Below are 27,587 nucleotides of genomic sequence, written 5' to 3'. Positions count from 1 at the left end.
GACCTGAATGCAAAGGGAGCTTAAAGCTGGCTGTGCCATGTCCTTCAGTCCTGCGCTCAGCATAGGGAAGGCCTGGCTGAGAACTGAGGCCCGGCAGAGTCCACTGTTGGGGAATGCGTGGCAGAATTCTCCTCTGGGTGCAGATTTGGTTCCCAGGATCTCCCCGTTGGCATGTGACTGCTCCTCGATGAAAACTGCCCTGTGTGACCTGGCAGATGCTAGAGCACGTTAACTCTGAACCCTACTGATGGCACGTGCACATTTGCTTTATGTCCTAAGGTGCGTCACCAAGTCTTTGAGGAGGGAGCAGTAAGGAGCTCTACCACATTTGGGAATCAAAGGGTGCCATAGGGGCGGGCTACAAATCATTGATTGCTTTAGCGGAAGAAGCCAGCTAGTGTCTTCTCCCACAATCTCCCCATGCCTTCATAGGTGCCAGTCCCTTGCTGTCCCTCCGCAGTTGCCATGGCCTGCAGGCTCTGCCTGGCAGCTCCCATGGTGAAATCACGCAGCAGCCAGCATCTTACGGCAAGTGTGGAAAGAGTGCCTGGCAAACGGAGCTGTCTATCCAACCGGGGGCCCGCTGTGCAGAGGGCGAGGGGACTCCTTCCAATGTCATTAAGGCACAGAATTTCCCATCTGCTGCATCAGAGGCTGCTGAGTTCAGCGGGGGGCCTGGCCACTGAGTCCAGTGGACCTGGCATGGAAACCGGTGGGCCACAAAATCCAGGGGGACGGGCCACTAGATCCAGGGGTCCAGCTGCAGAACCAACAGAGTCCTGGGAGAAGAAGGTGACTCTGCTGTTTGTACAGTCATGCCCCCTGGGTGCCTGCCTGGGCTTTGAGCCTCCAATCCCACCTCTGCTCAGTATATTTGAGGAGAGCCCTCGCCTTCCTCTGCAGGGATCTGGAGCCGTCCAGCCCCTGCATGGTTTGGATCAGATCTTCCCAGGGACTCCTGCATTCGGCAGTGATCCGGCATCTCGGGCATCTTGGCTTGTGCACTCTGCCGTTGGGGCAGCGTGCTGACGGATGCCGCAGAGGGGGCATCCCAGAGGCCGATCCCAGTGCTGGCTGCGAATGGCTCTCCGACACCACTGGAAGTCTCCCCTGGTCCTGTGGTGCCTGAGCCGGTGCTAGCTGCCTTGGGCAGCATCTCCCCTTCCCCAGGCAGGATGGGGTTACAGCAAAGGGTGCTGCCGTCTCTGATCCACCCTTCTCTGGAAATGGGAAGGGAAGGCTGGCCTTGGTTTCCTCCACAGAGCTAGACAGTTCCTCCAGCTGCCACGCTTCCACTCCAACAGCTGTAGGGGAGAGGGGAAGGTGCCTGCTGCTGCTGCACTCCGGGACTGGATCAACCCCCTAATCCACGCCCTGCAGACTGCAGTCCCGGTGACCTGCCTCAGCAAAGGGAACTGCGTTGCCGAAGTCCCCTCTGTGTGGGGGGAGCTGGAGATCCTGGTGGGGGCGGCAAGGCGACAGCAAGGAGTCTCTGAGCTCTCAGGCGCTGTTTGCTGCCTGCAGCAATTGCTAGGCTTATTGGACCGATCCGTACAGCCCAGCCTGGACCCCCCACTTTTGGATGTGGGGGAGTCAACCTCTCCAGGGCGTCGTGGGGGCCTGCTGGCTCCCAGCCCTTGGCCTGCTGCCTCTGACTTCAAAGCTGATGCAGCCACAACCTTCTGGTCTGAATTAAGCCCATCTGTGCGGAGCTGCATTCTTTGGGGCTGGCTCCTGCTCCCCCTCCGCCCCCCGTCGGCAGCACATTCCACCGCCCGCTCCGGAAGCCCCGGAGCTGCCCTGTCTTGACAGCTGCGTCGCATCTGCCTACTGTGGAGCCCGGTGACCCAGCTGCCCCAAAGGAAGTGAGAGCGACAAACAGCCCCCCACCGGGTCCTGTCCCCACGGCCAGCCAGCCCGTAGGCCTGTGCCCTCCGGGGCTGGGGGGTCTCTAACTCTGCCCTAGCCCCCCCCAGGGGGCGTGAGGCTTCCATGGGGCTTGCCGGAGCCTGCCGCCTGCTGCCGCTCTGTCTGCTCGTGGGGCTGCTGACCCCTAGCCCAGGGCAGCCCCCGCCGGAGTTGACGGATGACGAGATCGAGGAGTTCTTGCAGGGCTTCCTGCGGGAGGTCAGCCCCGAGGGCGAGGAGGAAGCCGGGGGACGGGCACTGGAGGAGCCTCCTGAGCCACAAGGGAGGCTGAAGCCTGCAGGGAAGGACAAGACAGCCAAGGCCCCCACAGAGGTGGAAGAAGGTAAGTGTTCTGAGAGCAACCTGGGCATAGAGGGCCCAATCCTGCCCCACCCACCCTCATTGGGCCCAACTCTGCCTGGGTCCAGTCTGGCCCTGCCCAGCCCCCTCAAAACCCCATTTCCTACATCCCCTCTGCACAGGTGTGACTGGCACCCAGGGGCTGGGCAGGGGGAACTGGGCCTGAAGGAACTCGCTGGCAGCTACCTAGGGCCGGCAGAGGGGCTGTGCTGGCTGCGACGTGCAGCTTGGGATGTGGAGTTCCCACTGCCTGGCTCGTGCTGGGTGTCCCTGGGAGAGGGGGAGCGGGAGAGCAGAGCAGCCAGTGCCCCTTGCTGTGATGGGCTTCCCAAAATGCCTTGGGAGCTGCCGCCCCTTCCCCTCGACCCAGGCCGGTCGTTGCTACCGGGGGTTCCCAGCCGTGGGTGACAGGCTGGAGACTGGACCACAGGGCTCGCCAGCCTGGGTCAGATCTGGGTCCACCAGCCCAGGGTCCGGTCTCTGACAGCGGCAGCCCTGGATGCTGTGGGAAGCCTGCTGTGATGGGACACCCCGGCCGTCAGAAGTGGGTGTGGACTGTCCCTTCCCAAGAAGTGACGGGGGCTGGTATTTGGCTCCTGCCCGATGGAGATGTCTGGAGATCAGCACCTGGTCGGTGGTGTCCTCCCAGCAAACCGGCCTGTTAGTGCCTGGGGCAGTGTGCTCAGCATTCCTGAGGCAAAGCCAGGAGGCAGCCATGGTGGAGTCTGTGACCCCTGGGGCAGATCTCCCCCTCTTCCCCCATGTAGAGCCCAGGGCATACTCACTCCCTCCCCCATCTGTCACAGTTACAAGAGAGCAAACCCCTGTATGGACAGTGTCTATTCATCCCCTTCCCCCCTGCAATCCCAGCCCCCTCCCCCCTGCACTGTATGAACTGAGCTGCTCCCTCCTCCCCTGCGCCGATGGCCCAGGTAAGGAGCAGAGCTGCAGGGGGGCTAGTCCATGCTCTCCCGGTTAGAGGGTTGATGGAGGGTCTGGCCCCTGGGGCTGAGAATCCAGCCCCACTTCCCCCCAGGTGTTAGCGCAGAGGGTGATGTGGGAAGCTGATATCCCAGTGTCCCCCTCCAGACAGCCACAGGGGGGCACAGGTGGGGCCGTTACCCTCACACCAGGCCTGTCTCTGGGACCAGCTCACAGGTGGCGCAGTCAGATGGTCACAAGAGCGATCCCAGGCCAGGCTCCAAAATGTCCCCACTGAGCTGCCTCTAGGGGAGAGTCCAGGCCAGGAGGGGAGCCAGGCCCACACCCCCGAAAATCAGAAGCCCAGAAAACATGGGCTTGGCGGAACAATAAACGTGACTGGCTACTGTCTTTGAGGGAAGTGCCCCTGCGCGTGTGTGTGGTAGATGCATGATGTGTGTGTTCATGTGGTTCCGTGCGTTTGTGTGTGTGCACGTGGTGCCCTCCATGCATGTGTTTGTGTGCCTGCCTGCTTCCACTCTCAGCCTTAACACAGCTCTGCTATGCAGCTTTCCTGGAGGCTGGCAGGAGGCGCCGTTAGCCTTCCCCAACCCCCAGCCACACTGCCCCATGGTGTCCCCCCTCCATGCTGACCCACAGCAGCAGCTCACTGGGTGATAGCAGTGTGAACCCCGCCGCATGGAGTGTGTGACTGAGAACTAGAACATTTAGAGTTTTCAGTGGAAAAAAAATCAACCTCCCAAATATTTTGATTCGAAAATGGGAGCCCACCTATTCCCCTGCAACCCCTCCTGCTCATGGGATTTGTCATTTGGGTGCAGTGTCCTCCTGTTGGCTGCTATAGGCCCAGCTCTCTGGTCTGGCTACATGTCCCATGATGCACAACAGTTTCCCCGTTTGGGGAGGGGCTTGGAAGGAGTGTGGCTGTGGAGCATCATGGGAGACGAAGTCCCCTGGGGAGCGTGGTGCATCGAGGAGAAGAGGGGAGCGAGGCAAGTCAACTGCATCTACCCTGGGGCATTGCAGGATCCAAATATTGCAGGTTTCGGGCATTGGTTTTTCCACTGAAATCCCCCCACAGGAAAGAGAAGCTTTTTGCAACAACAAAAACAACAAAAAACTGGTTTAGTGGAAAAGCCAAATTTCTATATGGTCTTGATGGAAAACTTTCAGCTGGCCCCTAGCTCCATTCTCTCTCCCTCCTGCATCCTGAGGAGGCTGTATCATTCCTGGGCTCTGTGGGGGCTGGTGCCTTTGCCAGGCCCCAGAGCACAGTGGGCAGCTGGGTTCTCTTCCCCCTGCTCCCAGTCCCCACGGTGGGGTGGAAGAGCCGTATGGATTGGGTGTCGAGTGATGAGGCAGAAAGGGGAATCCTGCACTGGAGAGCTTTGTGCTACCATCCTTACCAGTGCCGTGCTCTGGGTCTGAGCTGACGGGCATTGCAGACACTGGGGAAGAGCCCAGGGCTGGGATAGCAGGGCGTTATAGGTCAGGGTTGAAGGGCATGGAAGAGCTGGGCGGGGGAAAGGGATAGCCGTGCACATGCTGTCTCTCACCAGTGCTCCTGATTGCACAAGCCCCTGACAGCACGGCCCCTCTGGGCTTCGGAAGTGGGCCACTCGCTCCATTCCGTCAGCTTTTCCAGGCCGAGGCCTGCAGAGTGGGGTTTGGCTGTTGGCCCAGCCCTCAGGCGAGGTTTCCCTGCTCGGCGGCTGCTAGTGCACAGCCTGGACCCTGGTGGGGGCTCGCTCTGTTTTGCTCAGCCTGTGGGGCTGCGCCAGCTTCTCCAAGGAGGGAGGCCGTGCTTCCCAAGCAAGACAGGACGGCTTGTCTGAGACAGCCCTGATGGTCTGTCACCCAGGGGCAGGGCTCTGGGTTAGGGTAGGTGGCTGGAGAGGTGTGAGCTGGGGGCAGTTCATCACAGGGAGCTGTTAACTCGGGAATCCAGCGATGGCACACTGCTCTCCTTGCACGTTGTTTTGTCAGAAATCTGCTGCTTGTCTGCTTAGCCATGGCTGCTGAGGGTATCAGCCCCGACCGGGTCGGGTGTGGGGGCATCCAGTCGCTGCCGAGGTTGGGCAGGCAGTGAGGAACTCCAACTCAGCTTGTGCCCAGAATGGGGCTTCACCCAGAGGCCCAGGGCATGAGGGAGCGAGGAGGAGGAAGGAGCCCTGTATCCTCTGCACGGGGGACTCGTTCCTCCCTGCAGCCTGCCCTGGGCGTGTCAGTTCAACGGGGCCATGTGAGTGTCACACTCCTGGCAGGTGCTGGACAGACAGCGGGCACTCAGGGCGGGGGACATTCTGCTCCATTCCCCGAGGAGCAGGAGTGGCTACAAATCCCAGCCCAGAATTGGGCCCTCTCTGCTCACACACCAGAGGACATGGGAATGCTGCTGCTCAGAGCTTTGGAATGAGCCTGTGGTTGCCGCGGGGCGACGGGGCCGTTACTCAGCAGCCTCCTCTCCTTCCTGTCAGCCACTGAGTCATGGAGCGAGGCCTCCGTGTCTGGCTGGAGCTCGCTGGAGCCCTGGGCCGGGGAGATCTCAGAGCCCCCACCCTGACCATATGCCTGAAGAGCACCTGCCTCCTGGAGTGCCCCCTGCATCACACGCTAGTCCACGAGGGGCCTCCGGGCAAGGGCACTAACAGAGCCAGATAGTCATGCTTCCCACTCCTCCTTCAGCTGTTCCCTATTCCCTTGCTTCCTTGTCCTGCTGACTGTGCACCAAGGTCCTAGCTTCTGTCCTGAGGCCCATCCTGAGATCAGATCAGTGGGGCTGGAGCTGGGCAATTATGCCAAGGCATTTCCTGCTCATCTTCCCCCCATCTCTTTGGTGCTGGCTTCCTGCCTGTCCTGGGGAGCGTGGATTGTTCCCAGAAGGAGGAGAGATGATCTGTGACTGCTGGAGAACATTTCCAGAAAGCAAACCTCATATTCATAACCGTGGGAATTCTCTGGGGCAGCTGATTGCTCTCGCCCCATTGGGGAGTAGAAACAATTCTCAGGACCATGGTCTCCAATCAGTAGAACAGGAGGTTTGAAACCCCCCCCCCCCTCGCCCCCCCAAGCTGCTTGCTGAGTAAATGAGCGGCCGAGAGTGACGCATGCAAAGAACCTGGCTAATCGTTCCAACGGGTGCCCTCTCGGTTAGCAGACACACTGCGGCCAGATTCGCTGGGTGAATGACCAGCACGATAGGCTGGGCACGTTGCAGGGTTGGCACATTGCAGGGCTGGCACTACCAATGCTGACCATTCACAGCTTGTGAGCCTGGCTCCAAACAGCAAGAGATTTAAAAATCCTAAATGCTGGGCTCCTGCGTGGAAGTGGTGGAGAATGCAGGCAGGGCAGGTCACCGTGTGGGAAATAGAAGGAACCCCAGGGAGCTGCTCAGACACAGAGGCTGTGGACTATGGTGCTGGCAGGGCTGGGTGCCCAGTGGGCCGTGGGCATCAGAAATCCCCAGTGGGTATTGTTTAATGTTCTGCTGAAAGGCTGGGGAAGAGACAGGCCCCAACAGAGTGTGGCTGCCTTCATGTGTGGAATGACAATGACTCCCTGGGGCCCAGCTGGGTGGAGGCAGGTGATCCCACAGACCCAATAGGGAGAGGCCTGGGGCCCAGCTGGTTGGGTGGGGGCCAGAGACTGGCCTGGGACTGACTCTTTCCTTTTATACAGGGACAACTGTGAAGGTTAAAGAGAAACCTAAGAAAGGGAAAAAGGAGAGGCCTCCCAAGCCCACCAAGAAGCCCAAGGAGAAGCAGCCAAAGGCCACCAAGAAGCCCAAGGAGAAGCACCCAAAGACCACCAAGAAGCCCAAGGAGAAGGACCCAAAGGCCACCAAGAAGCCCAAGGAGAAGCAGTCAAAGGCCACCAAGAAGCCTAAGGAGAAACCTCCTAAAGCCACCGAGAAGCCTCCCAAAGCCACCAAGAAGCCATCTGTCGGGAAGAGGCCCAAGATACCATCCCCCACCCAGCCCTACGAGGAAGAGGAGAGGTACCGGCAACCCGAGAGACCTCTGATCCCCCCGCCGGCCGAAAAGGATTACGACCTGCCCGAGACTCCCAGAATCGCCTCACCCTATGACAAGGAAGAGGAGAGGTCCCAGACGTATGGGGAACGGGACAAAGGTAAGTGCTACTGAATGGATAATCAGGTTGCCAGTCACTCAGTACAAGGTGCCCACCTGCCCCGCACTCCTGCCTGCCTGGTCCAATTGCCCGCCGCCTCCCCAGAGCCCCCCAACCTCAAGGGCGACCCCCCAGTTCTGACACATGACAGGCTCCTCCCCCTTTAGCATGAAAGGACACGACCAAGGAGTTACCAGTCCGTGAGCATCACTAAACATGCTGCCCGGCCAGTCTGAGCGGTGGCTTCTCCCTGGAGAATGCCTCATGGGCATCGCAACAGTGTCTGGGGTGACATCTTCCTGCTTGGTAGAATCAGGGTCCCTTGGAGTAGAAACAGGGCCAGGAGGCTCTCGGGTGCTGTCACTGCCTCTGGCTGTATCACGGCTCGGGATTTCCAGGAGGCAGCAGTGTTGTGGAACTTGTGCTTCAAGACTGGGTTATGAGTCATTTCCAGTGCATGTTTGGTGCTGTTTCTCTCCACTGAGGCAGAGAGCCAGGTACAGTCACTCCAGGGCTCCCCCAGTCAGCTTGGTCGTCCCTCACTAAGATTTTTTCACCCTGACCTGACCGTCTAGCCACAAATAATCACATCCACCTGATTCTTATGAACATCTAGTTTAACCAGTCCAGGTGAGACCCTAAATTACCTCCCATAAACAACATTGCTGGCATCTGATATGCAGTTGCATGGGCTTCATTGCTATAGGCCAAGAGAAAAATTGCAATATTGTGTGGTAAGCCAGCTTTATCGGGGGGTCATAGTCTAGATCGCTTGCTTGAATGTCTGCAGGAACATTTCTGCCAGGACGGTGAGGAGCTGAGGTGCCATGTTTGATACCATTTATCTTGACAAATCATTGGACATCTTTACATTAGGTTACATTGGCACCATCTGCTGAGAAACTCTCGTCCCTGAAAAGCCAAGTCCTAACCCTCTGCGCTGACCTAGTGGAATGCACACAGAATACCGCAAGTCGGTTAGGTTGAGCACCTACAGCAATATATGGCCCTGAAAACGGTCCAGTATGGAGCACGTTTAGGCATGTGTTGCATTCGCTGACAATCTTGATGCTTGTTCTGGCATTTCCTCCGTTGTGTATCAATTCCTGCCCACCACCCAGGACTCGTGGCCAGACTTTGCCTTTTTGAAATTCCCAAAAAGTCTTTGTCTAATTCTTGGAATACATGGGCCCTGAGCCCCATAGGAATAACCACATTCGCAACCTTGATATACACATAACGGTTCTTTGTGAACAAAGAAAGATGGACACAGCTGTCCGTGCATATTACTCCATCCACTCCTCGAAATGTCCTGCTCTTTCACCAGCACTGGGTCATTGTTAGGGTTTCGTTGGCCAAGGAAGGGTGCCATATAGAACATACCTACCTGGCTCTGGTGCCACTTCCGTGTGCCAGCTTACCTGCCACTTTCCAGCGGGCCAGCATGTCAAGCAATCTGCATTTGCATGTCAGTTGGCCCTTTTGAACATCACCCCTCTCTGTAACCATGCTGGAGTCATTGCCGGGACTCCTTTAAAACCGAAAGCAGCGGTTGGTGAACCGTTGTCCACCCAGGGATTGGTGACAGTTTTTAACTCCACTCGGAGCTTCTCACTCACTTCAAGTACAGCTCCCTTCCCTTTTGCCAAGAAATCTAAGGCAGTGTGATCTTCCACCCCTTGTGAAATGACTGCTCCAGTTTCATAACGTGAGGTGGCACAAGCTATCTTCATAAGCAAAGGTGCGCTGTAGTTGGTAAGGTCCCTTCCCGATCCTGGAAACTTCTTGACTTCATCAAGAACTGTGACTCACTGTAGACCAGTGGTTTTCAAACTTTTTTTCTGGTGACCCAGTTGAAACTTGTTGATGGCTGTGACCCAACGGACCTGGAGATGAGGGGTTTGGGGTGTGGGAGGGGCTCAGGGCTGGGGCAGAAGGTTGGGGTGTGGGGATGAAGGTTGTGGGGTGGGGCTGGGAATGAGGGGTTCAGGGTGTGGGAGGAGGCTCTTGGCTGGGGAAGGGGGTTGGGGTGCAGGAGGGGGGTCAGGGCTCTGGGCTGGGGGTGCAGGCTCTGGGGGTGAGGCCGGGGATGAGGGGTTTGAGGTGCAGGAGGGGTCTCCAGGTTTGGGGGGGAGGGTACTGGACTGGCACAAGGTTGGGGCATGAACTTACCTCCAGTGGCTCCAGTCTCTGGTGAAGCTGGGGTGCAGAGGCAGGCTTCATGCCTGTCCTGGCACCACAGACTGCACTGTGCCCCGGAAGTGATAAGCAGCAGGTCCAGCTCCTAGGTGGAGGTCTGCAGGCTCCACCCCCCCAGCTCCCATTGGCCAGTTCCCAGCCAATGGGAGTGCAGAGCTGGTGCTCAGGGTGGGGGCGGTGCATGGAGCCCCATGGCCCCCCTGCCTAGGAGCTGGACTTGCTGCTGGCCACTTTCGGGGTGCAGTGCAATATCAGAACAGACTACTAGTTTTTACTAGCTGGCTGCCAGGGTCCCTGGGTACTGAGCAAGGTGATCCAGTGCCTTGCATTTCGTGACCCAGTACTGAGTCGCGACCCAAAGTTTGAAAACCACTGCTGTAGACAGACAAGGTGGGTAAGGTCTTTTAAGGGACCAACTTCAATTGATGAGAGAGATGAGCTAATGTCCATTGTGCAACAGCTCATAACCCGGCCGCTGTGTTAAGTAAGATCAGTCAGTAGTAACTGATCATGCCCAGAAAGGAATGTGAGTGGGACACGAGTCGTGGCTGGGATGCTGGAAGGACAGCTTTGCCTTGCTCTTTGGATTTGTGCAGCTCATCTTTGTCCATGGAATGGCCGCCGTATGCAACTGAATCTTGGAAAAAATCCCATTTCTCCTTGTTTGCCCCAAGCCCAGATTCAGACTCACAGTGACCTCTGGGAGGTTCTCCAGGTGTTCCTCACCCCTAGCTCTTGTGATCAGTAAATGCTGAGCACCAGCAGTGTCTCCTAATAGCAGGTCCAGAGCTCGCTCCCAGACAGCAAGTGTGGATGCTATTCCAAATGCCTGTCAGTGATGTTGGAATAAGTCCTTGTGTGTGTGTTCATCGCACAATACTTGTGACAATCTTTGGTCTCCATTTGTAGATAGGCTCAGACTCAGTTGATCTCAGAGAGATGCTTCCCGCCAGCTAATGAGGCAATTATAGCCTGACTTCCAGGCCAGGGATACTGATCTTTATGCAGTACCAGGCAACCTTGAAATTCACCACAAATGTGGCCAGCTGTGTTCTTTTTCATAGAATATCATGGTTGGAAGGGACCTCAGGAGGTCATCTAGTCCAACCCCCTGCTCAAAGCGGGACCAATCCCCAGATAGATTTTTGCCACCGATCCCTAAATGGCCCCCTCAAGGATTGAACTCACAACCCTGGGTTTAGCAGGCCAATGCTCAAACCACTGAGCTATCCCTCCTCCCCCTTTTTTGCTCCAGTTGACCTTGGGTATAATTCTGGAGTCCTAAGTGCCCTATGGCAAAATGCACTGGATGAACATTGCAAGATGTAGGAATTGCTCCCTCTTTAGGCACAAGTTTTGCTGGCAGGTGTTTTAAGGTTTTGATGCCCTCCTGAAAGATATCCTCTGCCTTGTCCAAGAGGTTTGTTTTGGGCCAGAGGCCATACAATTTTGTAAATCTGCTGGCATTTTGAAATCAACGGAAATTAGGTGCCTAAACAACTTGGAGGATCTGGACCTTTATGCTCTGCTGCCCACCTGAATCTCTCTCAGCCCCTCTGTCAAATAATACCTGACCCTCTCGCTTCACAGCAGAGAGGTTTAACAGGTGCTGTACACATTTGTATGTTGCGTTCAGTATAATAATTGCCAGGGGAGTGAAAACTTCCCCGTGTATGTTTTTAGTAGCACCAAGTTTTCTGCAAAGTCCCCTCTTTAAAGAGCCTCAGAGTATCCGACACAGACATGGCAGACCCCGTATCCAGCTCCATTTGACGTCTTGCTCCGTCCGGTGTAAAAAAATCCGACGGACCCTTTATTGTTACACAAACTGTTGGAGAAATGGAATTGGAATTGGAATTGGAAAACGTTCATAAAAGGGCAACAAAAATGATTAGGGGTATGGAACGGCTTCCCTATGAGGAGAGATTAATAAGACTGGAACTTTTCAGCTTGGAAACTAAGGGGGGATATGAGAGAGGTCTATAAAATCATGACTGGTGTGGAAATAGTAAATAAGGATGTGTTATTTACTCTTTCTCATAACACAAAAACTAGGGGTCACCAAATGAAATCAATAGGCAGCAGGTTTAAAACGAACAAAAGGAAGTATTTCTTCATACAACACACAGTCAACCTGTGGAACTCCCTGCCAGAGGATGTTGTGAAGGCCAAGACTATAACAGAGTTCAAAAAAGATAAGTTCATGGAGGATAGGTCCATCAATGGCTATTAGCCAGGATGGGCAGGGATGGTGTCCCTAGCCTCTGTCTGCCAGAAGCCGGGAATGGGTAACAGGGGATGGATCACTGTATGATTACCTGTTCTGTTCATTCCCTCTGTGGCACCTGGCACTGGCCACTGTCGGCAGACAGGATACTGGGCTGGTTGGACCTTTGGTCTGACCCAGTATGGTTGCTCTTATGTTCTTATGCCCCAGCATTCTCCATGGACTCCACGCTGTCTCTGGCGAGCTGACGAAAGCCCCTGGGCTTGTCTTTGTGAGATGGTGGTTGTGCATTTTACACATCACCTGTCTGCGCCCCAGTTTGTTGCAGCTTCTGCAGGGTTTGTCTGTGAACCAACAGCCTTTTGCACGGCGGGCCGGTTTGCCACAGCAGGTGCATGCAGACAGATTGCTGTCCTTTTTGGGCTGACTTCCCGTTTATTTGTTGCCCGGGTGCTGTTGCAGCTCCCGGGCATTTTTAGCAGCTGTCTCCATCGAGAACACAATTTCTAGTGCACGTTTGAGGGTTAAAGCAGCCTCAGACAATTGCTCCATCTTGCAAACCGCACAGTAACTGAACACCCCATAGAAACGGTCTCCAAACTGGCAATGCGCTGTTAATGTCTTTGACCCAGCCGCAAATTTGGGAGTTGCTGTTTGGTTCTATTTATAAAAGCGGAAACACTCGGCAGTGCCCAGGGGCTGGGGGGAGGCGACTTGGGAGAATTTCCACAACCTCAGCAAACATCTGCTGAGTAAGAGAAACCTGGAGGGTTGTGTTCCAGGTTATTAGCTGTAACCCTCCCTGCCACTGAGTAAAACCACCACTTTAGTTGTCTCACTTGTACTGTTAGCTATTCTGTGCTGTTCCACTCAGCCAGAGAGCTGGGCTAGTCCTCTCCAGAGCTGTCAAGGGCATTTTCCCCAAACAGCCAGATGTTTTTAAACCCTTTCCCTGCAGGCCCGCCTGGTATCAAGCACTTAGCTCCCCAGGGACTGTCCCCGCTGGGTGCCGAGCGCCAACACCCCGGGGACTGTTCCCGCTGGGTACCGAGCGCCAACCCCCCAGGGACTTTCCCCATTGGGTGCCGAGTGCCAACCCCCTGGGGACTGTCCCCGCCCAGTACTGAGTGCCAACCCTCTGGGGACCGAGTCTCTCCCTGTAGGGACTGTCCTGCCAGGTACTGAGCGCCAACCCCCTGGGGACCATCCCAGTGGGTACTAGGTGCCTACCCCCTGGGGACCGTCCCCGTCAGGTGCTGAGTCTCTGCAGAGACAAGGCCATGTGGCTTTCTTGAGAGCTCCTCCTTCTCCTGGCAGGGGGGTGCTGAGCCCTTTGCCCGGCCTGGACCCCTGCTGTGTGGCTCTCCTGCAGGGATTGAGAGGGCTGTTCAGTCCTGGCCCCTTGCCTTCCCGCCCCTCCCCAGCCCCCGGCTCAGTGCTCTGAACTCCTGCCCTGTGTTTTCCAGATGGATTTCCCAAGGAGCCGGACGAGTCGCGTTGGGCTGAAGAACAGGAGCCGGGGAGCCGCCGGAGTAAGAGCAATTCAGGGAGGGGGACGGGGATGGGGTTGCGGGGTGGACCCTCCCCCATCGCAGCACTGCCCTGGCACTTCACACAGGCTTGGCCCCATCTCCCTAGGGCACAGGAGCCTGGAGCAGCTTGATGAGCTTTGGTGGGAACAGCATGCGCTTCTGAGAGCTGTGGGGGGGCAGAGGCGCAGGACCAAGGGTGATACGATGGCAGGGTATGGGCAGCATGTGGGCCATGCAGCATGAGGGCAGCAGGGCAGTGCATGAGTGTGGTCTGCTGAAGAGGCCCTGGCGCAGCAGGAAGGTGCCTGGCCCAGAGGACCCCTCCCAGCCAACAGCTTTTGTTCCTAGATGAGTTCCATGAGCCCCCGACAGAGCCGTGGGAGCCCAGCAGGGAGGACCGGAGACCGGCGCCCGACCCTGGTGAGCACTCGCCAGCTGCGTGGGGCCTGCCCTGGCCGTGTGCCCCTCAGTTCCCTGTCCTGAATCCAGAGCATCCCCGTGGCCTCGGGGAGGGCAGGAGAGTTTCCAGGAGCCCCCAGCCCTGGCATATCCTGTGGGAACCCTGGTGGGGCCTCTCCTCAGGCCCACGGCCCTGGTGCAACCTCCCAGATGGGGCTGTAGCAATGACTGCGCTGCCCTCTCCTGCCCGCAGTTTAGCTCCAGCCTGGTACAGCAGAGAGCAGCCCCTGCTGTGTCTCCCCCTGCCTGGCCCCCTGTCAAGCTGGGTCCCGGCACCCTCATGGGCAGCAGCTGGTGACTGTGTCTGTCTCTCTCTGCAGTGCTGACGGAAGAGCCCGAGCCGCCCACGCTGGACTACAATGAACAGATCGAGCGGGAGGACTACGAGGACTGTACGGGGCTGCTGCTACCTCCCTGCGGCTCCTCCGCCCAGACCCTCACTCCCCTCTGGGCCCCGGTCCCGTGGGGACAGCCCTGCCCTAGAGCAAGCACACACCAGGGCCCCCCTACACCAAGAAGAAGGGGCCAGCCTGCGACCCCCAATGCTCCCCTGGGGTGGGGCACCCTCACCTCCTAGGCCCCAGACCTCCAACGCTGCACAGCCCCATCCCCTGTGCAGAACCTGGAGCCCCAGCCCTGGGATCCTTTAAGATGGCTCTTAAACAGCTGATACCCCTTGGGCCAAAGTCCTACGGGGCCTGAGCCACCTGTGCCCGGCATCAAGCCCCCTTTGGACTTGGGATAGGGGTAAGTGATGCCCATGATGCCAGGCGGGGAGGATCAGGCTCACAGTCCCTGTGCGGGGACGACGACGACCAGGGCTGCTGGCATCCAAGTAAAGCTGCCAGGATCCGGCCTGCTCTGCCCCCTTGACCTCACTCGCAACGGTGAAGGGAGACCCCCCCCGACACTGAGTGCCCCTTCCTGCCCCAGGATTGCCCCGGCTCTCAGACGGCCTGGTAGAAAGGCAGCCCTGCATCTGCTGGCTAGGCTGCCGCCCCATTCTCCCCAGGGGGTGTTACCCTTCCTCTTGCCAGCTCTTTCCTCCCACTCTGGACACTGTTGTCCCCTCATGCCACAACCCTGGGAGAAACCCCCTGGTTAGAGCCTCCGCTCTCCCTCCCGTGGCAGGACAGTGACAAACCTATGTTCCTTCCCCCCAGTCGAATACGTCCGGCGGCAGCAGAAACCCAAGAAACCTCTGAGCAGAAAGAAACCCGAGAGGCCGCCGTTGGAGGTGGAGGAGAAGCCAAGTACGTTTCTTCTGGCCCCGAGTCTTCCCCAGCCAGGGAGGAAGGGGGCTGGGGGACAGGCAGGGAAGAAAACCCCATGAGGGGGCCACCACTGGAGGGGTCTGAGGCTGCCCTGCATCAGTGCAGAGGCTGTTGTGTGTACTGGCACCAAACCAGAGGGACTAGGGAGCCACCCCCCCTCCCTACACTTTTTAACAAGAGGCACATAAGCGCAGAATTCATGTCCTCTGAAGATTGTTTTTCCCCCGCAGAATAGTAGAGTCTGCTGCGGAGGCACTGCAATGACGCCTTTCACCCACCAGGGGCTGCTGTGACCAGAAGAAAGGGCAGCTGGCTTGGGCAGCTGCAGAGAGGGAGAGGTCACTTTGGCCTTGGGCCCCTTCCCCTTCTACAAAGGTTCTGGTGCCCTGGGTCGTGTGCCCACTGGTCAGAGAGGTGCCTACTCCTCATGCCCAGCTCCCTACGCAAAGCAGCACCTCCCCACTGCTTGGGTGTCAGGGCCCTTCCCTTGGGGCCCACAGGCTCCGCTGCATGGGGAGCCGCAGGGGCAGTGCCCTTGGGTGATGTGCCCAGGCCCAACTAGACCCTTGGACTCTGCCCCTGCCCCTTAACCACACATCTGTGACCCTCACAGCCTGGGAACCAAGGACCTGCTCTGTGCGGGAGGGGCTGGAGTGCTCAGACACCGTGGTTATTCTGGCCCCTTGCAAAGTCCCCAGGGGCTAATGAAGCAGAGGGGCAATTTAGGGCAGCCCTCAGGTCTGCTCCAGCCACTGTCCCTGAATTCACCTCAGACACCTCAGACCACAGGCCTAGCGCCTGATAACGCCACAGATCGATGGGGAGGGTTTGTGGGAGTTGGACCACGATCTCTCCTCTGAAAGGCCCCCTGCCTGCCCTGTCGTGGGCCATGCTGTGCTGCTGGCAGCCAAACATTAGCCCTCGGAGGGTCTGTCCTGGGCGAAGTCCCCCCAGCCCTGGCAGCTCTCCTCCGCCGGCAACTGGTTGTACCCACCTCCCTGGGGTTCACTCGGCCTCTCTCCTCCTCCTGCAGAGCCACCTGTGGAGCCTCCCCCTCCACCTCCCGAGAGGGACTACGATGAGGAGCTGCCACTGCCACCACTGCCGGACTATGATGACAGTGAGTGTCGGCCGCCTCAGGACGGGCCTCCGGCCCCCAGCCGCTTGTGCCCGGCCTCCTGCACCAGCACCCGGCCTCCTCCCCCACCAGCACTCAGCCCCTTCCCTCCCCTCCCCCCAGCACCCTGCCTCCCTCCGCAACTCTCTGTCTCCCTCTCCCCTGCTTCGGACCCCACAGCTCTCTGCCCCCTTCCCTCCCCCTGCCCTACACTCAGACACCACAGCCCTGGCCCCTGTATGATCCCGCTCCCACCCCTGCCATGGCCTGGCCTGCCACCCAGCCAGTGCATGCAGGCCCAGGCAGCATGATGGGCCTTAGGCCAGCTGGGGGAGATCTGGCATTTCCCCCCCAGGAGCTAACAGGGGCCCCAGCCCCAGTTAGAACCAGCAGACAGGGGGTCCCCCCTGGAGGGCCATGACTGGGCAGGGCTGGGATCCTGCGGAGAGGGCTGCCCAGTGCCCACATGGCCCAGCCTGGGTGCATGCCAGCCCAGCGCCATGTCCTGTGGCATCCAGCGGGGCCGATCCCTGGCCTGTTCTCCCCCACTTCCCGCGCGTTTGGCGGCAGCGGCCCCTCAGCGCGCCCCGCTCTCGCCCGCAGTGGAATACGGCCTTCCCCAGCCCAACAAGTTCCCCAGCAAGAAAGAGGGTGAAGGCGAGATGGAAACGGACGAGGAGCGACTCAAGCCAGGTAAGGAGAGGGCTTCCCCCAGTGGGGTGGGGCAGGGCACACAGGGGGAGGGGCCAGGCACATGGGGCGGGGCCATGCTAATTGTGGGCGAGGCCAGATATGCTGACCATGTATGCACTCCCTAGTAGACCAAACCCCTGGCCATGTGGGCTCCCTTCTCCCAGCTGGCCTGTGCTCCTGGCTGCCCCCAGCCAGGACGCTGGCCCTGTGACTATGTGGGGATTCCCAGGGACACAGTTCTCAAGTGGCCGGGGCAGAAGCCTGATCTAACCCTCCCTTGGCCACATTGGTCTTGACCCTGCCCCTCTTGGCTCCTGGAGCAGGAAAGCCCAAGAAAGGCGGCAGCAGCAAGGAGGAGGAGGAGGGCACGGATGACAAGTGGGCAGAGGAGAAGACCAAGGAGCGGAAAGGTGAGTGCGGAGCTGCCTCCCCGAACCATGTCCTCTCTGGAGCGGGGTCACACGCAGGACCCCCAGCAGGGCCCGACCCCATGGCACTGTACCTAGAATCCCTGGCTGGGGTCCGGCCCTGGGGCACAGTACCCAGAATCCCCGGCCGGAGCCTGGCCCAGGGGCACTGTACTCAGGACCCTTGGTGGGGCCCTCTCTCCGGCCTGGCCCTGCATAGGTCATTCCAGGTGCTCTGGCCATGCCAGCTTAAGTTAGAGAGATGTGCACACAGCCCCCACCCCCCAGCCCCCGGCCTCTCTGTCCTTCCCAGCCCCTTCCTATTCTGCTGCTCTGGCCCTGCTCAGCTACCAAGGGGTGCAGGCAACAGGCCCCTGTCCCACCTCTTCTCCGTGCCCTGCCTGGCACCCTCAGTGCCCGCCCGGAGCAGGGGGCCCAGCCCCAGCCCCGACGTCCTCCCCCTACCTCTCACTAACCCCCCGCCCCACCCACCTGCAGGGAAGCCGAAGAAGCCGGGCGGGAAGAAGTGGGAGACAGATGAGGACGAATGGACGCCCCCGGAGGAGAAAACAAGTGAGTGACCCCCGGGCTGCGCCAGCCGGGAGCAGAGCCACATGCCCCATTTGGAGAGCAGGGGGCAGGAATGATGCAGGGGCAGGAGGGTGAGTGAGGCTGGTTGGCCCAGGGCTGGTTGATGCAGAAACTGGGCACGGCTGGGTTGGTGCCCACACTGGGCCCACGGGCCCCGGTAGGGGCCACGCCAGATGCAAGGGGCAGAGAGCAGGGAGAGGTCCCCCGACCGCTCCGCCACCAGCAGCGGGCACATCTGGGTCGCTCCCGGGCAGGGGGCAGCTGGGTGTGCGAGCGTGGCCCTGAGCCAGGGAATGAGGGGGCCGGAGGGAGCTGGGCTAGTGAGGGCCTCCCCCCCTCACACGGGTGCTGCCCTCCCTGCCTTGCAGAGTGCCCCCCCATCGGGATGGAGTCCCACCGCATCGAGGACGACCAGATCCTGGCCTCGTCCATGCTGCGGCATGGCTTGGGAGCTCAGCGCGGTCGGCTCAACATGCAGGTAGGAGCAGCCCCATCCCCTGCCAGACCCTCCAGACCCGGGATCGCCCCTACCTGCCATTGGCCTCAGGGCAGACCCTGCCCTCTCCCCTCTCCCTTTGCCCAACCCTCAGGCCGGCTCCAACGAGGACGATTTTTTCGACGGCGCCTGGTGTGCGGAGGACGACACCCAGGCTCACTGGATTGAGGTGGACACCAGGAGAACCACGCAATTCACAGGGGTCATCACACAGGGCCGGGACTCCCAGATCCAGTACGTACGGGCCGGGGGGTGGGACTCCCAGATCCAGTAGGTACAGGCCAGGTTAGGGTTGCCAACTGTCTAATCACACAAACCCAAACACACTTGCCCTGCCCCTTCCCCAAGGTCCACCCCACTCACTCCACACCCCCTCTTGCAGTCACTCGCTCTCCTCCACCCTCACTCACTTTCATCGGGCTGGGACAGGGGGTTGGGGTGTGGGAGGGGGCTGAGCCTGGGGTAGAGGTTGTGGGGTGCAGGATGTGGGAGGGAGTTCGGGTGCAGGAGGGGGCTCAGGGCTGGGGTACAGGGTTGGGGTGTGGGAGGGGTGCAGGCTCTGAGAGGGAGTTTGGGTGCAGCAGAGGGGGCTCAGGGCTGGGGTACGGGGTTGGGATGCTGGAGGGGTGCAGGCTCTGGGAGGGAGTTTGGGTGCAGGAGAGGGGGCTCAGGGCAGGGGTAGGGGGTTGGGATGCGGGAGGAGTGCAGGATCTGGGAGGGAATTTGGGTGCAGGAGTGGGTGCGGGGTGTAGGCTCCAGCTGAGCGGCACTTACCTCAGTCGGCTCCTGGGCCTAGGACTCGTGATGCCTGGCTGTTTCCTGAGGCCGAGATCCCTGTGCCTTCCTCCCCGCCACCACCAGACTCCCTGCCCGGGCTGTGTCCTGAGGTTGAGGTCCCTGTGCCTCCCTCCCCTGAGACTCCCTGCCCCGGCTGTGTCCTGAGGCTGAGATCCCTGTGCCTCCCTCCCCCCAGACTCCCTGCCCCCGACTGTGGCTGCCCCCAGCTGCCCCTGGGTGCTGAGTCCACCCCATGCTCTTGTCTCCCCAGTGATGATTTTGTCACCGCCTTCTACGTGGGCTTCAGCAACGACAGCCAGAACTGGGTCATGTACTCCAATGGCTACGAGGAGATGGTATGGGCCTTGCCCCCCGGCACCCTGCTGGGGGCTTCCATCCACCCCCCCCCGCAACCCTGCCCCCAAACCGGCCCCACCCCGCCCAGGCTGCCTCCACCGTGTCTGGAGCACAGCAGCTGTAACTCTGGCGCATGCCTCAGGCCTGGGGGTGGGGGGTCAGGATTGAGGGGCACTGCAGAGCTGGGAGGAGCATCCCAGGGCTGGGGGTTGGGATTGTGAGGCACTAGCAGAGCTGGGGGGAGCCCAGGTCTGGGGGTCAGGATTGAGGGGCACTGGCAGAGCTGGGGGGAGCATCCCAGGGCTGGGGGTTGGGACTATGGGGCACTGGCAGAGCTGGGGGGGAATCATCCCAGGGCTGGGGGTTGGGATTGTGAGGCACTAGCAGAGCTGGGGGGAGCCCAGACCTGGGGGTCGGGATTGAGGGCCACTGGCAGAGCTAGGGAGGAGCCCAGGGCTGGGACTGTGGGTCAGGATTGAGGGGCACTGACTGTGCATGGTGGGGGGTAGGGTTGCCCAGCACCTGCCTCCTTTGCCTGCGCTCAGGGGCCGTGTGTCCTGGTGCCACACCTGACGCTGCCTATTGGGCCTCTCCCTGCAGCTCTTCCATGGCAATGTGGATAAGGACACGCCGGTGCTGACCGAGTTCCCGGAGCCCATGGTCGCACGCTTCATCCGGGTGTACCCGCAGATCTGGAACGGGAGCCTGTGCATGCGGCTGGAGGTGCTGGGCTGCCCCCTCTCCAGTAAGAGACTGGAGCAAACACATTCAGCTGAGCGGGGCCTGGCGCTGGGGCAGGAGGGACGGGACAGCTGCGGCACAACAGGCCTGAGAGCCCTGCATGGGCAGGCTGGGCCAGGCTGCTGCTGGGGGGCTCTGGGGCCTGCAGCTCCCCCGCCCCATTGCAGTGACTCTGGGGATCTGGAGCAGCACTGGGATGGTCCTGCCCAGGAGCTGGCCCTGTCATGGCTGAGCTCACCTGGCGCTCCAGTGGACAGGGGGCAGGTCCCACACCAGCGTCCTTGGCAGTGCCAGCATGCTGCGCTCACCAACTGGCTGGGGCAGCTCACTATGAGGGGCTTAGGACCGAGCCCTCTGGGGCTCACCACCGCAGAACCTGCCCGAGAGGCTCCTGCACGGCACAGCCCCTCCCGGGCGCCAGCATCCCTCCCTCTGCCTCCAGGCTTCCTGGGTCACGGCTGCGTGTCTGACCAGTGTCTGCCCCTTCCCCAGCCATCAGCAGCTATTACAGCCAGCAGAACGAGGTGACGTCCACCGACAACCTGGACTTCCGCCACCACAGCTACAAGGACATGAGGCAGGTGCGTGTGTGACCCCCCCCAGAGATGGGGGTGGTGGTTCCCCCCCCCCCCGGCATGGCATTCAGAGCCATTCGGAGCTCGCTGCACTGGCTGAGTCTCTGCCTGCTGCTGGTCTCGCAGGGCAGTGCCCAGCTCCTGGGGTATTTCCAGGGAACCCCCTGCCCCCTCTGGGGGGTTAGCACTGCCCTGGCCTCCTGCTGCATTGGCCAGGGCAAGTGCCTCCTATCTGCAGCATTTCCCAGTGCTCCAGTCAGCCCCATGTCCCTGGCATCTTGGCCCCTCCCCGCAGAGTCATTGCCAGGGACTGGCTCCCCTGTGTTCTGCAAGGGTTCAGCGTGACACTAACAGCGAGGATTGACCCCGGCTCCTCTCCCTTTCCAGCTCTGCTCACAGCCAGTAGTGGCTCATCGATGCCGGGGGCCAGAGCTGCCTGTCGCCCGTCTGGGTGACGTCAGCCGATTCCATGAGCCTCTTGGGGTGCCCACCCTGCTGTGTGTCCCGCTGACAGCGGCTCCCTGGCCTTTATTCCCTTTGTGGGAGAGCAATACAACCCACCTGCCCCCCCTTGCCTTGCTGGTGGCATGTACTCCCCATCCAGGGCCCCTCCATCCCTGCCTTGGTGCCACCCAGGGTGGAGTGGGCAGGCCCTCATGCCTCCCTGCTTCCTGCAGCTCATGAAGGTGGTGAACGAAGAGTGTCCCAGCATCACGCGCATCTACAACATCGGCAAGAGTTCCCGTGGCCTGAAGATCTATGCCATGGAGATCTCGGACAAGCCGGGGGAGCATGAGCTTGGTGAGGCAGGGCCTGGGCTGCGGAATGGGCAGTGGGGCAGGGGCAGCGGGGCAGGGGCAGCAGGTGGACCCCTCCCACATTAGCTGCCTCCAGCCTGGGGATTTCAGTGCAGCAAAGCACCAGGCCGCTGTATGGCGAGAGGCCAGGAGCTGGTGGCACCGGGCTTCTGAGCGTGTTTCCCTGCCAGCCCCCAGCCTGCCCCACACAGGGATCGGAGGTCATCTCTCCCTGCATGAGGAGGAGCTCCTGGTGGGGTGGGATGCTGCCTATGTTTGCCCAGCCTGCTGTTCCCCTGAACCTGGTGCACTGTGCCAGTTTCTGTGGGGCACCCTGGGCTGGAGGGCATCACCGTGACCCCGTGCCCTCTCCCCGCAGGGGAGCCTGAATTCCGCTACACGGCCGGGCTGCACGGCAATGAGGTGCTGGGCCGTGAGCTGCTGCTGCTGCTGTTGCAGTTCCTGTGCAAGGAGTACCAGGACGGGAACCCGCGTGTGCACAGCCTGGTGACCGAGACCCGCATCCACCTCGTGCCCTCCCTCAACCCCGATGGCTATGAGATTGCCAGCCAGGCGGTGAGAGCTCCCTCGTGCCTGCCTGCGCTGCCCCTCGGCATGCCAAGAGCACGACCCAGTTACCAGCTGCGCTCGGAGCTCAGCCTGGCTGTGTGCAGGGACTCGGGCATGGGGGGGACCCTGCTGGGGCCAGAAAGCGGTAGGAGGAGTCCTGATGCTGTGAGGGAATGGGGCAGGGGAAGCCACGTCAGTCTCCATCAGCTCCATCGTGCCCAGCCCTTGCGGCATGGCAGTGTGGGGGGGTGGGTTGGGCTGGTGTCAGCTGCCAAGGGCCTGCTGCTGAGCGAGTCGTACCCCTCCCCGCAGGGCTCGGAGCTGGGCAACTGGGCGTTGGGCCACTGGAATGAGGAAGGCTATGACATCTTCGAGAACTTCCCGGACCTGGCCAGTGTGCTGTGGGCAGCCGAGGAGCGGAAGTGGGTCCCACACCGGGTCCCCAACCACCACATCCCCATCCCCGAGCACTACCTGGCCGAGGACGCCCACGTGAGTGGCTGTGGGTGCTCTGGATGCCCTGGCTCCCGGTCACATGTGGTGCCAGGAGGGTGGGATGGCTGGGAACCTTGCCTGCAGGGCTAGTGGGGAAGGCAGTTACAGCCTGTGGGCAGGCCGGAGGGGGGTTGCTGGGGGTGATGGCAGGGATTCAAGCTGGCATTTATGATGGAGCTACTGGGCAGGGTGCCAGCCAAGGCCTGGCCACTTCATGGAGTGGGGATTAGCAGGGGAGCAGGCAGGCGTGGGCGCTGGGCAGAGAGGGGCTCTGCCAAAGGCAGGAGGTGGGGGCTTGTGTGCCGACACGCCCCGGCTCTGTGCCCCCCCAGGTGGCTGTGGAGGTGCGCGCCATCCTCGCCTGGATGGAGAAGACCCCTTTTGTGCTGGGAGCTAACTTCCACGGTGGGGAGAAGCTGGTGTCGTACCCCTATGACATGGCCCGGCCATCCCGCGATGGAGAGGGGGAGGCGGCGGCTCGCCTGCCAGACGACTACGAGGACGAGAACCTGGAGGCGCAGGAGACCCCCGACCACGCCATCTTCCGCTGGCTGGCTATCTCCTACGCCTCGACTCACCTCACCATGACCGAGACCTTTCGTGGGGGCTGCAACACCCAGGACATGACCAACGGCATGGGCATCGTCAGCGGTGCTAAGTGGCATCCCCGAGTGGGGAGTGAGTGGAGGCTGGAGGGGGGGTAATGCTGCAGCAAACACCCGCCAGTCAAAAGGTGCTGTGGCAGGGGCTGGGGGGGAACTAGGCCAGACAGGGCTCCCTTTGGGGAGGGTGCCAACATCTCCCTTAGCCAGCACACCCCCCAAGGCCCTGTAGTGCTGGCCCTTCTGCTGCGTGCCCCTGCCCCTCAGGCTACTCTAGTGTCACCCACTCCAGACATTTTCCAGAGCTTTGTTCACAAGGCCCCGCATACCGAGGCTCCCGTCCCCCCACATGGGGGTTCAGCCTCCATTGTTCCTTGTCCCCCCCGCTGGGCGGCACAGGCAGGCAGGGATCGCTGAGGTGGTCTCTCCCAGCCCCCCAGCCCACGGCTCTGGCCTGCTTCACCCAGGCCAGGTGCTCCCTCGGCTCAAGGCCACCTGCCCCCAGAGGCTGGCACTGCTGCAGCCAGGCTGTCTGCCCCAGGGACCCTGCCACCCCCTCAAGAGAGGAACACTCCCCCACCCCCCATGGGCGGGCTCCAGCCCTCCCCCCGCCAGTGCTGACAGCTCGTTCCCACTTCTCTGCCAGGCCTGAACGACTTCAGCTACCTGCACACCAACTGCCTGGAGCTCTCCATCTACCTGGGCTGCGACAAGTTCCCTCATGCCAGCGAGCTGCAGCAGGAGTGGGAGAACAACAAGGAGTCGCTACTCACCTTCATGGAGCAGGTGAGCCAGGGGAACCAAAGTGGGGGTGTGACGATGCGGTTCTGGCGGGACCCAACTGAGAGTGCCAATTCAGGACAAATCGCTTAAACAGGGCAGTTACAGCCCAAGGCTGAGGTTTTTCCACTTCTAAGGCAAACCAAACCAGCCAGCCAAAGAGGACTTTGGTCTCACCCCACTGGCTAACCACAAGTCACACAAGCAATTCCCTTAGACGCTCGTTTCCCAGTATCACCCCCAGTGCCACTCATTATGGGGATGACTGGATATGAAAACCAACACCCCAATAAAAGAAAAAGGTTCTCTTGATCCCAAAGAATCAAGCCCCAGACCCAGGTCAATATACAAATCAGATCTTACCCACAAATCACGCTGTTGCCAATCCATTAGAATCGAAAATCTAAAGGTTTATTCATAAAAGGAAAAAGATAGAGATGAGAGTTAGAATTGGTTAAATGGAATCAATTCCATACAGTAATGGCAAAGTTCTTGGTTCAGGCTTGTAGCAGTGATGGAATAAACTGCAGGTTTAGATCAAGTCTCGGAACATCCCCTTCGGCCCCCTGGGGGGGGGATGGGTCATTCAGTCCTTTGTTCAGAGCTTCAGTTTGTAGCAAAGTCCCTCCAGAGGTAAGAAGCAGGATTGAAGACAAGATGGAGATGAGGCATCAGCCTTTTATAGTTTTTTCCAGGTGTAAGAACCTTTTTGTTCTTACTGTGGAAGATTATAGCAAAATGGAGTCTGGAGTCACATGGGCAAGTTCCTGCATACTCTGCTGAGTTACAAAGTGTATCTGCCTCCTCTCAATGGGTCAATTGTGTAGCTGATGGTCCTTAATGGGCCATCAAGCAGGCTAGGCAGAGCTAACATCAAGTTGTCTGGGAAGTCTCCCAGAAGCACAGCATAAGATTGAAATACAGATAGTATAGAGCCAATACTCATAACTTCAACTACAAAATGATACATACATATAGGGTACGTCTAGACTACGCGCCGTATCGGCGCGTTAAAATCGATTGTCCCCGAGCACGCTTATATCGATTCCGGAACTCCACCAACCCCAACGGAGTTCCGGAATCGACATGGCGAGCCGCGGACATCGATCCCGCGCGGTGAAGACGGGTGAGTAAATCGATTTTAGATATTCGACTTCAGCTACGTTATTCACGTAGCTGAAATTGCGTATCTAAAATCGATTTTATCCCGTAGTGTAGACCAGCCCCTGGACAGCATAATTATAACCAGTAAACCATAACCTGGTCTTAGACACCTTATATGACCACCTTTACATAAGATTTGGTGCCACTACAGGACCTTGGTTGCAACCATGTTCTATATGGTCCCAGATTATATCAGTAACGTCACGGGGGCTCAGGGGGCCCTGCAGCAGCCCCAAGCTAACAGCCTTTCCCCTGGCAGGTGCATCGGGGCATTAAGGGGGTGGTGACAGACCAGCAGGGGGACCCCATTGCCAACGCCACCATCGTCGTGGGAGGAATCAACCACAACATGAAAACAGGTATGGCCGCGTCCCACTCCCCGCAGCAGGTCCCTGGGCACCCCCAACGATCCCCCCGGCACCGCCATGGAGGGTCCCCAGGCACCCAGCATCCCCAGTCTGCAATGGGTGCTGGTCTCCCCCTCCACCGTGGGCACTCAGCCTGTGCCCACCCAGTGCCAGGTGCTGTCCCCTCCCCCTCCAACATGGGCACTCAGCCTGTGCCCACCTGGTGCCAGGCACTGCCCCCACTTCTCCCTGGCCTGACACCAGAGCACAGACCCAGCAGGTCTCTTACAGCAGCTGTAAGTGTCCCCAAGCTGGGTAGCCCCATAGCCAAGGCTGGAGGTGCCCAGCTCTCAGCGGGAGGGGGGCCCTGACTGCACTGGCCCGGCCCCCTGGCCCGGCTCTGCAAAGGCCAAAGGGGAAGCAGGGGGCATCCTCTTCCCAGAAGGGTGGAGACAACCCTGTGAGGTGCTGGGCAACCCCCCCCACCCCAAGCTCCTGCCCTGCAAGCTCCCCTCACACCTCTCCCCTCGTGCCCTTGCAGCTAGCGGCGGGGATTACTGGCGCATCCTGAACCCGGGCGAATACCGCGTGGTGGCCAGGGCTGAGGGCTACAACCCCAGTGTCAAAACCTGCACCGTCCTGTACGACATTGGCGCCACGCAGTGCAACTTTGTCCTCTCGCGCTCCAACTGGAAACGCATCCGGGAGATCATGGCCATGAACGGGAACCGGCCCATCCGGCGCATCCCGCCTGGGCGGCCCATGACGCCCCGAGAGCGCATGCGGCTCCGCCAGCGGATGCGCCAGCGGATGCGGCTCCGCCAACAGATGCGCCAGCGCATGTTGAACGCCACCACCACCAGTGTCCCCCCCACGCTGGCCCCCACCACCTCCCTCCCCTTCACCTTCAGCAGCACCACCTTTTCCCCCTGGAGCCAGCCGCCGCCCACTGCTGCCACCTGGGAGACTGAGACCTACACCGAGCTGGAGACAGTGACGGAGCTGGTGACAGAGCTGGAGACGGAGGTCGGGGCCTGGGAGGTGGGCACAGGGACTGCGCAGCCCTTGACCACGGCGGAGACCTACACTGTGAACTTTGGCGATTAGGAGGCGCTCCAGTCGCTGCTGCCTAAGGCCCAACCCAGACGCTAGTGCCCGGTCGCCAGCTCCCTGCCCGCAGCCAGCCACCATCATCTGCTTCTAGAGCCCCGCGGCTCCGGGCAGCCTGCTGTCAACCCAGCACTTACCCCCACCGGCCTCCTGCTTCCATGCCAGGCTCACCACCCCGCTTTCTAGGAGTCCAGGGGTACGTAGCTGCCCGCAGGGGGCTGGGCATGGGGGTGCCTGACCCTCCTGGGCAGGAAATGACGGGATCCCCTTGAGACTGGGCAGCACTAGCAGCTGGCCAGGCTCAGGGAGCGAGGGAGAGTTGATGCAGGACTCGGCCCTGCACCGTCCAGCAGGGGCAGCTGGGACCCTCTCCAGGGCAGGGCCCAGGAGGCATGGGCAGTGCAGCCCCGCGGGCAGCTGGGTTCTCCACGCAGTTCCTGTTATACAAATAAATCCAGCTACGTCGGTAAAGGTGCCAGCTTTGTCTTCTCTTGCCTCGCAGGGGATGCCCTGCGCCAGGGAAGGGAGAGGATGGCTTGGCTGGGCAGAGGGCGAGAGCTGAGGGTGCTCACAGCAAGAGTCCCATTGGTGAGGCTGCAGACACCTCACTTGCCCCAGACCCGCTGGCGGTGGGGCAGCAGAGTGGGGTGCAGCCCAGACCCACCCTGACGGGGACCAGGACTTGCTCCCGCATCCAGTGGTGATGAAGCTGGAATGGCCAGGCCCCTGCAGGCACAGTGCATGGGCAGCAGTGCCAGCTCCCCCCGGCATGGCAGGCTCAGGCCCTTGCCCTTATCCAAAGGGTCAGCACCCCACTGATAGGTGAAAAGGGCAGCTGGTCACTCAGCCAGGCCAGGCCCAGCCACAGCTTCCTGGGGAGGGAGGGACTCCACCGCCTCTCGTCAGGCCCAGAGTTGGCAGGCGGCAGCAGCG

At 60.1% G+C, this 27,587-nt stretch overlaps 1 protein-coding gene across 1 annotated transcript; it reads left to right on the top strand.

The window, feature by feature from the left end:
• Positions 1-1,243: 1,243 nt before the first annotated feature.
• Positions 1,244-27,129, top strand: AEBP1 (AE binding protein 1). The gene is made up of 22 exons (XM_032763121.2): positions 1,244-2,251; positions 6,892-7,344; positions 13,237-13,302; positions 13,651-13,722; positions 14,082-14,153; positions 14,925-15,014; positions 16,069-16,155; positions 16,756-16,845; positions 17,169-17,255; positions 17,751-17,825; positions 18,212-18,321; positions 18,434-18,573; positions 19,388-19,472; positions 20,074-20,218; positions 20,707-20,795; positions 21,467-21,590; positions 21,966-22,162; positions 22,469-22,648; positions 22,984-23,329; positions 23,900-24,039; positions 25,457-25,556; positions 26,086-27,129. The coding sequence occupies exons 1-22, from the start codon at positions 1,993-1,995 to the stop codon at positions 26,649-26,651; spliced, it is 3,573 nt and encodes a 1,190-aa protein (XP_032619012.1). The 5' UTR covers positions 1,244-1,992; the 3' UTR covers positions 26,652-27,129.
• Positions 27,130-27,587: the final 458 nt, after the last annotated feature.

This window comes from Chelonoidis abingdonii, chromosome 2 (assembly GCF_003597395.2).
Source record: "Chelonoidis abingdonii isolate Lonesome George chromosome 2, CheloAbing_2.0, whole genome shotgun sequence".
NCBI classification, from domain to species: Eukaryota; Metazoa; Chordata; order Testudines; family Testudinidae; genus Chelonoidis; species Chelonoidis abingdonii.
This window is presented reverse-complemented; position numbering and strand designations above follow the sequence as displayed.